We start from the raw sequence: 9,042 nt of genomic DNA, 5'->3' as shown, positions 1-9,042 counted from the left end.
AAAAATGAACGGTTTCGATCCTAAAAATACATTACAAAATAAGAATAATAAAAAAAAATGTGGGTGGATAAATGGATTTAAGAAGGTAGATAGCATGCCTCCAAACAAATGGCCTTTTATCTCATTTTTGCCATCACATAATGGACCTCTAGAACCCAACTAGCAACTTCAATTTGGGTGAAAACCAAATAAACAGCATCAAATTGAATTTGGGTGAAAACCCAAATAAAACAGCATCAAATTAACAACTCCATTTGGAGAGTTGGACTTCCTCCAAATACTATACTATACTTTTCCTTCAAACACACTCAACCCACATTCAAAATAAAAAACCACACAAACAAAAATGGCATTGTCCACTCATCTCCTCTTACACATCAAACCCCCTCCACTTCATTCCCTGCAATCCCACCGCTCCTCCCGTCCCATTCTCCCCAGAAAAATCCTATTTCCAAACCCTTACCACAATAAACCCCACAGAGAGATTATGAAGAACCCACATGTAGCCAGTTTGCAGAGTGCTGTCTCAGAGGCTGTGAGCCTGATCCAATCGTCACCTGCCACATGGCAATCAGCCATCTTCAGCAACCTCTTGATCTTTGTATTGGGTTCTCCAATCTTGGTCTCTGGTCTCTCTCCCTCCGGTATTGGAGCTGCTTTCTTGCTTGGTACTATCACTTGGCGCGCTTTTGGGCGATCTGGGTTTCTCTTGGTGGCCGCCTACTTCATCATTGTGAGTAAAGGATCTCTATTTTGTATGTCTGTGAGTGTTTTGTGGAGTTTAATTCAATATGGGCTTTCATTTTTGTACTGGGTATTAATTGGTTATTGTGTTAGTTCCACAGAACTTTTGATAATGGGTTTTAAGTTTTGTTCTTTATTTTTATTTCATCCCATTAAAAAGTTAAAAAGACTTAACTTTTTGGGGTATTCTTCTCCTAGTTTGATAATGGATATTAAGTTTTTTTTTTTTTTTTTTCGTTTCGATGTTTGTTTTCTAAAGTTGAAAGAGGGCTGCAGAAGTTAAGGTGCTGAACTTTGACACAGTGACAGTTCATATCTTGACTCTGTTCAATGTTGCATTCTCATGAAATCTGTAACTTCGTAAATTTAACAATTTCATGCTCTTTGCCTCATTTAATTATTATATTAGAGATAAATTTAAAATATGTATACTTTGATGCCTTGGTGGACTATATAGCCTCTTCTACAGAACTGGTGACCATTCAAGACTTATCAGCTTTTTTGAATTATTCTTCAAGCAATCTACTTTCCATCGCAGTAATAATTCTAGCCGGTATTGTGTAACTGCAGATTCTGATTTTGCCCAAAGTAATGTGTTTTTATCGCTTTGAGCTTGTTTCCCTCTTCCCACTTTTAAATGTTGGCACATTTTTGAGAAGCTGATTGGTAGGCAATTGGCTTGTTTAAGGACTAGTTGTTAAGTTATTCATTTTCTTTTTGTCTTTACGGGAACTAATTTCCAAGTGATTGCTGTTTTTGATATTTCAATGTAATGGGGTTTAATCAAAATCTTGTTAGGGCACGGCAGTGACAAAGGTGAGAATGAAACAAAAGGAGGCTGAAGGGGTAGCTGAAAAGAGGAAAGGAAGAAGAGGCCCAGGCAGTGTTATTGGATCCAGTGCTGCTGGCTGTATTTGTGCTTTTCTCACAATATTTGGAGCAGGAGGGAATGCATATTCTCGGCTTTGGCAGCTAGGTTTTGTTGCCAGTTTCTGTACTAAGTTGAGTGATACAGTCTCAAGCGAGATGGGAAAGGCATATGGAAAAACAACGTAAGTTTCTGTGTTTGATTTGAATTGAGCTTATCATGTTAATGTTGCGTCACTCATGTTCTTTCATTCTTAGATGATACCAGGACAATAATCAGTGGAATGTTTTCAACTTTATAGTAGTTCCTGTTCTGCTATTGGTCTACTATTGATGTTCAATGCTTTATAACATCACATTTAGATTATAAGTTTTAATTTTTATTGACATTAGATGAAACACTGTTCTCAGGTAGTGTTCACCTTTCCAATGGAACATGGTTTTTACTTTTTACTGCCTTAATTTAGGATACACCTTTTAAATCCCAAAAAACACATTATTTGCCACCAAAAACCCTAAATCTAACAATCCTTAAACCCCTAAATAGATGCTAAAAGCTACTGCTCCAGAAAATTATGCAACTCTACCTTTATAGTTAAAGTTTCTCGTGAAAAGAAAAAAATGTAGTCCTTATACTGTCTGTTGTTGGTGAATATTAAAATTATAACCCAATCAATGTTGGTAATTGGACAATTATTTTTTGCAAACCTTTTTGCTTGAAGGTAAGCAATATTTTCTTTGGGTTCATAGCTTTTATGCAAATATTAGTCTTTATTTTTACCACAGATCAATTCAAAATCTATAATCTAAATTGATGCTCCTTGACCAGGTACTTAGTTACAACCTTGAAGGTAGTTCCAAGGGGAACAGAGGGGGCTGTGAGTCTTGAGGGAACCATTGCTGGACTTTGGGCATCTATTCTTCTTGCATTTGTTGGTTGTCTCATGGGTGAGGTGCTGTTTACTGTATACTCAGTCAATGTGTGAATGTATTATCTTTTAGTCCTTTTTTTTTTTTTTCTTAACTTGTACTGTTGGTCAAACAGATAAGTCCACCTGAAGCAATTATATGCATAATAGCTTCCCAAATAGCTAATCTTGGTGAGAGCATTATAGGTGCTACTTTTCAAGATAAGGAAGGATTTCGATGGGTAAGCAACCATTCTAATAATTTGATTTTTTTGACTTTTTTTTATATACTTTTCTTTTGGTTCTTTATTATGTATTCTGTTCATCCTCTAATAGAATCAGTTTGGTATGGTTGGGTCATGGACATCAGGTTTGCTTTTAAGCATATTGACGAGTACCAATGGCCATCCCAAACCATGGTTTCTGAGCATGTTGGTGAATTGATGTTGAATTTGGGTAGTATGGGCTTTTTTGTCCTGTTGAGTGTTGAGGTTGGGTTTTAACATGCAATTGCAGCTCATGCCAGCCTGGTCTTAGTGTATATTGAGCTAAGTCCTAGTGTTTATTAAGCAAAATAGATTGTAGAATTTTCTCACATGAAGAATTAGAGAATGATCCATGTTGGACCATGACTATCTTTGTGGGGTTACCCGACTTGAAGGGTTCAGTGCAGGATCTGGTCCATAAATATAAATTTTACCCTTTGGTCTGCTCTGTGTTTCAGCTTTATGCAACAGACTTCCCTCTCTGTGCTTCTTCAATTCTATCTCTGCTCTGTTTTTTCAGCTCAACAATGATGCCGTGAACGTTATAAACATATCGATGGGCAGCATTTTAGCAGTCTTATTGCAACATGTTTTGCTCCAAAATTAGCGTAAATTCATGAAAGGTTGAAGATGGTCCTCCTCTATGCTAACACAATCAAATAGGATACATATGTTTTACACTGGTGATGGAAAACAGACCCTTGCACTCTATGTGGGAGACAGATTACATACATGTTGCTTTATTTCTCAGATAGTGGTATTAACAATTCAGCTCTTCTGATATGGAAATATCATTCCTTTGCACTTGCGAAGATCAAGTTTTTGTTCCCCTCCAATTTCTGTTGACAACAGAGAATGTCATGTGCTTGTTCAAAGTTAACCAGAAAATGATTAGGTGAACTATTTTTATTATTTATCATTGAAATGGTAGAAAATGTATATTATCGAAATTTGATTCAAGTAATGACACAATTGGGATTATTTTTCCAGGTTTCATGAAGAACATCCATTTAAAAATACATTCTTTTTTGTGTTTTTCAATTGTTTCTGCGTTTATTTACTTAAGTTATTAGAAGAGAGAAGCCGACTTCTGAAACAGTCAGAGTTGGAAATATTACCAGATGTTTGATATGTAAAGTTTAAATGTAACTGTCAATTTATAGAACGTTACATATCATGTACATCCAGCAACAAAGCGTATTAAAGAGTTTTTCTAATGACAGTTTTTGAAGATTTGTTGCAAGTTACATAGGAATAATCAGGGCCTCGTTTGGAATGTTGGACTATCTTGGACTAAAATGGAGTTGACTGGGATGTTTGAAGTTTCAGTATCAAAGACTATTATCCAATTTTTTACCAACACCCCAAACAAGAGTAACCTTGGGATATAAGCATTACTTATTTACTTGTATAACAAGAGCTTCTGTCCCTAGGAGGCTAGGATGAAGTCATTTGAATTCAAACAAGGTAGGTCCCACTTTATAAACTAAGAGAGTGATATTCACACTCCCTTCAAGAAAAATGAGTACAAGAAGCTTCTGGAGGAGTGCGGATAACGTTTTCCATTTAAAATATGAAAAATTTATGGTTCCTCAGGAAGCAATGAAAACTTTATGATTCAGTTAAAATAACCATAAAAGTTTAGTTGCCCTTCAAATTGCTTCCTCCAGTAAACCTGTGCATTTGACTGTAAAATACTAAACCAGTCACCTCACAGTCACACCCATTGGTTCACAAAATGAATGAGTCTCAAAATAATAGCAAACTTCATGCAACCACTCCCCATATAATGCCCTCCACCATGTGAAGCACTCCATGTCCATACAGACCAAACCATCCAAATACTCTAACAAAAACAGAAGCAGCCAAATTTGATGATAATCACATTGTTTTCAACGCCCAAAACCACCAGGTATTCCTCAATAAGCATGCACTCCTCGTTTTGCCACCACTTATAAAGCCCCTTGGGGACCCCTTTTACCTTTTATTCCATGTTCTACATTGTCTCATAGCTTACCTGAAAACATGTCCTCTTCTTCTCATGAAATTGTCCTCACCAGCTCCCCTGATGGCCCCATTGTGGCCTATGATGCTTTCTCAGGCACCCCTCTAGCACAATTCACTGGCAGCCGCTCGCCACGCCGAGGCCTCACCATTGTTGGGAAGGCTTACATTGCTGCCTCACATATATCACCAACCACTGCATCTGGTTCAATCCACCTTTACAACTGGTGGTCTTCAACTGCCTTCCACAACCTCCCTGTCCCAGAACCCGTTGCTCCCCTCGCCGCCACACCCGACGGCTTGTACCTCTTTGCTGGTGGCCTATCAGGAAGTGTGCATGTACTTTCAATCCCATCAGGGGATGTGCTCAAATCACTGCCTGTACATAACAAGCCTGTGTCTTGCCTTCGAGTCAGTGATGATGAGTCACTTCTGATTTCAGGCAGTGATGATGGAACCATTGGGGTTGTCCCTATCTTTCAGCTTGTGGGGGCCTCAGGATATGATGACAATGTGGAAGACTTGATATTGCATAGGATTGCTGCTCACTCTGATTCAGTGACTGCAATTATTTGTGGGATGGGATTGTGCAACTCCCAAGTTATTTCATGCTCATTGGATTGCACATGTAAGTTCTGGAGTCTCTTGCGTGGGACACACCTGAGAACAATTGTGTTTCCCTGCACTATTTCAGGGGTTTCATTGAACCCAATAGAGTCTGAGTTCTATGCTGCAGGGTCAGATGGTTCAATACACAAGGGATCACTGAAAATTGGAAGCAGGAAACTTGTGAGCCAAGGCAGTGAATTGACCACATGGGCTCAAAAGCATGGTGGGGCGGTTGTCTCTGTGGTGATGGTGAATGAGGGAAGGAATTTGGTATCTGCTTCAGAAGATGGGAATGTTTGGGTTTGGGAAGTTGAGGGAGGTCAGGTCATTATGGCTCTTGGAAATGAGATGGGGATGAGCATTAGTGATCTGGTGGCAGCCACAGGCATAAATTGTAGCAAAGGGCATGGTTTTGGAATGGGTAATGGTGCTAATGGGTCTGGCAATGGCAGCAACTTTGGGTTATCTACCGGAGAACTGATGAGTATGCCAATAAAGAGAACATTAGAAATGGAAGATGTGTTGAAGGTGGCATCAAAGGATAGGAGCAGAGCCATTGATATGCTGGAATCTTCTATTGCAATGTATGAGAGGCTCTTGGAACTCATTCTCAAGGAAGCCAAGGGAGGCACCCGCAACAGCAAACAGTGGTGAAAAGGAGAGAGATAACATGCAAAGTTTCTATATGCAAAATCTGTTTTTCAGACATATAATCTCTATATAGCAAACACACAGTGGTCGCATTTCATATCTGCCTTCCTGAAAAATAAAAAATAGATGGAATGTTTAGCAATTGTTTGGTAGGGCATTGAAATTGTCGAATGGGTTGGGCGGTCAACCTGAGTAACTCAATTCGGGTTTGGGATCTAAATTCAATTCAACCGGGTTCAAATAAACTCAAGACTTATAAGGTGCAACAGCCAATGGGAAAACTTTGTGATGGGGAAGTGAAATGTTTTCCTGCCTTGCATTCCTCGCAATGTTGTCCAACAATTCAAACACTTAAACATGCTATTGTCGGATTTTTATGCAGCTCGACATGTTGTCCATCATTCAATATTATAGACATACCATTTGATTGAAAACATTTCCAACATAAATGTACGATATTCACATGAGTTTGGTTTCAGCTCGCAAAATAACAGTCGCATAACTCAGGAAACTAAAGTAGTGATAGGCATCATCTTTCTAGTGGATCAAAGTAGTGGAAGGAATCTGGGAGGCTGGGGTTTATACTTTGTTAATAACCCAACCAATTACTAGAGGCAGCACCCTAAAGCTAAAGTACAAGCATCCGCAAAACATTCAGGCTGATAAACTTGTTTTTGTGATGTCTCAATGAGAACCAATTGGAGAAGAAATTGACATCACAGTTCAATCATACTGCATCCCAGTTCAATCATACTACATCAGAGTCTTAGCTATACTAAATCAAGATAGCCAGCTAGCTCCAGCCCTTGTGAGCCTCATTTGCAAAACTGTCTGTGAGAGAGAATCCATACACATAACATGAGAGGCAAAGAATCATGGAGCCAGATTGTCTAAGATGTCAAAAAGGATCAGCTACCAGCTATAATATTTGGAACAGCTTAAACATTTCTGACCAACTATTAAAGCAGCCAAGGAGCCAGTAAGTAACCACAGCTTAAATATTTCCAAACATTTGAAAAAGTGACCATAGATATATCACCAGGCAGTTGAATTTATACAACTGTGCAAGGTTTTCACTATTTAGTGAAGAATATTTGGACATCCAACCACTAGATCTTGGTTTTTAAAAATCTTGAGGTCCATAGGTTGGCTAATATCATTTGAATCAGACTCTTACCTCAATACATGATTGTCTTCATTGAACTTTATGAACATGGTAAAAACTCTTACTTTCCTATTCAATAAAGAAGATCCTTATAGATGCTAATGAGTAATAATCTATATGCATTAACAAAATAAAAGCTCATTTATTTTAATTTTAAGCGTTGATGTTACAAACACTACATGGGCAAGTGGAGAGTAAGAAAAATCGACTTTCAATAGATACCAAAGCAGATTGCTTACACTACTTATTGTACTCTAGAAAAAAGAGCAGTACACAAAATGCTACTATAAGAACAACCCAAACAAAACCAACACTTTGCAACCTTTGGGGCTGGGATTAGAATTGCCTACAACGTTTTGAAGCAGTACCGTTATGTTGGCCACAAGGAGGGTTTCGCATGCGTGAGTGGCAAATGTCTGGAACAAACACTGTACAATCTGATAAATTGTGAGAACTTTTAGGCCAGTATAGCCCTGAGGCTGTAGGTGGGGAAGGTATCTGTGGCACCATCCAAGAGACCTCTGGCACCTGACCTATGCACTCAAACTCCTCCATCTCCTCCTCGGATGTTCTTAAAACTGGCGAGTCAGACTTCCCAAGTTTACCACAGTCAGCCTGGTAGAATTATCACAAGAAAGAAGCAACATTATGCACTGTGATGATCATAAACCCAAGAGAAATATGACAATAAGTAGGTCACTAGTCAAAAAGGGTTTTCTATTCTCTTTTTTTTTTTTTTTTTTAAATCTTGAATTCAGCCATAAGCACAAGGGCTTTGCAGCACAACAGAGGTAAAATGGCTTGCAGTGACCCAATTTCCTATTAGAAAAAAGAAAGTCCAATGTAATGAATTTCACTATACTCAGCCATTGATGCTCAATTTGCAGGACTTTGCCTTCCAAATTTTCATGAATTAAGCAAATGGGTACCACCATTTTTTAAGGTTTGTCCCAAGTCAAATTGAAGAGGCTAATGCAGAGTGGAACCAAAACAGAGATTGCAGTATCAACATTCATAATCAGTAGTTTAACATTGGACACAATGAGCACACACCTTGGACGATCCATTATCCATGTAGCCATAACTATCCAAATCACTGAGTCCAAGAAACTCATCCACATGCCATTGTGGAATGGACCCAGCTGCAGAGTCCCCAGTAAACGACACCCCAGCAACACTGGGTGGTGCCACCTTGCATTCAACAGGCATTGGGTTGTGGGTGTCACTTCTAGACACAGACCCAGAATGTAACTTCACTGAGGAAGAAGACGCACCAGCACCAGCACCAGCACTAGCACCACCAGAACCGAGTTGAGCTGGAACCTCCAGACCCACTTTGATTCCGGTGAGCAGGAACCTCCGGTGACCCGAAACGAATTCATTAGCAGAGTGTATAGCAACATCGCATTTTCTGCAGAGCAAAGCTCGATCCTCTAAACAGAAAAAATACCCAACTGCCTCCTGCAAATTACCACCACAAATTTCTCAACAAAAACCCATCTTTGCGATTCCGATTTGCATAGCATCAACAATTAACAAGTGAAACGACGTCGGATTGGAGTACCTGGCAGATATCGCATTTGGGCATGTGGGAGGCGGAGAGAGGCACCCTCTGGTGTTTTCTGACGAGCTTGTTGGCCGCGTGGACCTTCTCGTCGCAGGCCCAGCAGAGCGCCGCCTCGTCCGCGCAGCAGAGTACCTTCGCCTCCGCCGCCTCGCACACGTTGCACTGTATCTTCATCTGAATCTCTCTCTCTCTCTCTCTCTCTCTCTAAACCCTTCTAAAATCTCTCTCTCTCTGCTGTCCGAGGAGAAAAATGAGTGAGTC

At 39.5% G+C, this 9,042-nt stretch overlaps 3 protein-coding genes across 5 annotated transcripts; 2 read left to right on the top strand and 1 right to left on the bottom strand.

The window, feature by feature from the left end:
- The first annotated feature begins 259 nt into the window (after positions 1 to 259).
- On the top strand, positions 260 to 3,806 carry LOC147297868 (integral membrane protein (Protein of unknown function DUF92, transmembrane)). 3 transcript variants are annotated; one of them, XR_015124161.1, is made up of 6 exons: positions 261 to 733; positions 1,543 to 1,796; positions 2,441 to 2,564; positions 2,657 to 2,761; positions 3,306 to 3,680; positions 3,776 to 3,806. XR_015124161.1 is itself a non-coding variant. In XM_086255934.1 (5 exons), the coding sequence occupies exons 1-5, from the start codon at positions 347 to 349 to the stop codon at positions 3,390 to 3,392; spliced, it is 957 nt and encodes a 318-aa protein (XP_086112060.1). In that variant the 5' UTR covers positions 261 to 346; the 3' UTR covers positions 3,393 to 3,806. The 3 variants fall into 3 exon arrangements, 1 of the variants encoding a protein (XP_086112060.1); XR_015124162.1 differs by lacking the exon at positions 3,776 to 3,806 and having other exon boundaries at positions 260 to 733; positions 2,441 to 2,559; positions 3,306 to 3,349; XM_086255934.1 differs by having other exon boundaries at positions 3,306 to 3,806.
- Positions 3,807 to 4,810: 1,004 nt separating this feature from the next.
- LOC147297867 (protein ROOT INITIATION DEFECTIVE 3-like) lies at positions 4,811 to 6,052 on the top strand. The gene has a single exon (XM_086230048.1). It carries the CDS (start codon positions 4,811 to 4,813, stop codon positions 6,050 to 6,052), a length of 1,242 nt encoding a protein of 413 aa, XP_086086174.1.
- Positions 6,053 to 7,332: 1,280 nt separating this feature from the next.
- Positions 7,333 to 9,042, bottom strand: LZF1 (light-regulated zinc finger protein 1). Its single transcript, XM_086227452.1, has 3 exons — positions 8,779 to 9,042; positions 8,268 to 8,675; positions 7,333 to 7,829 (listed from the first exon to the last, which is right to left on the bottom strand). Exons 1-3 carry the CDS (start codon positions 8,953 to 8,955, stop codon positions 7,551 to 7,553), a joined length of 864 nt encoding a protein of 287 aa, XP_086083578.1. The 5' UTR covers positions 8,956 to 9,042; the 3' UTR covers positions 7,333 to 7,550.

The sequence above is a fragment of the Dryas octopetala genome, chromosome 1, assembly GCF_963921425.1.
Source record: "Dryas octopetala chromosome 1, drDryOcto1.1, whole genome shotgun sequence".
Classification (NCBI taxonomy): Eukaryota; Viridiplantae; Streptophyta; class Magnoliopsida; order Rosales; family Rosaceae; genus Dryas; species Dryas octopetala.
The sequence above is the reverse complement of the archived record's forward strand: the minus strand, read 5'-3'. Positions and strand labels throughout refer to the sequence as shown.

Excerpts from the sequence above, each read along its gene's own strand:
- LZF1 (XM_086227452.1), bottom strand. The coding sequence starts at position 8,955 with ATGAAGATACAGTGCAACGTGTGCGAGGCGGCGGAGGCGAAGGTACTC. Across the intron at positions 8,676-8,778 it reads CCAAATGCGATATCTGCCAG|GAGGCAGTTGGGTATTTTTT; the intron begins GTACTCCAATCC and ends GGTAATTTGCAG. Across the intron at positions 7,830-8,267 it reads TGGATAATGGATCGTCCAAG|GCTGACTGTGGTAAACTTGG; the intron begins GTGTGTGCTCAT and ends TAATTCTACCAG.
- LOC147297868 (XM_086255934.1), top strand. The coding sequence starts at position 347 with ATGGCATTGTCCACTCATCTCCTCTTACACATCAAACCCCCTCCACTT. Across the intron at positions 1,797-2,440 it reads AAGGCATATGGAAAAACAAC|GTACTTAGTTACAACCTTGA; the intron begins GTAAGTTTCTGT and ends CTCCTTGACCAG. Across the intron at positions 2,762-3,305 it reads ATAAGGAAGGATTTCGATGG|CTCAACAATGATGCCGTGAA; the intron begins GTAAGCAACCAT and ends CTGTTTTTTCAG.
- LOC147297867 (XM_086230048.1), top strand. The coding sequence starts at position 4,811 with ATGTCCTCTTCTTCTCATGAAATTGTCCTCACCAGCTCCCCTGATGGC.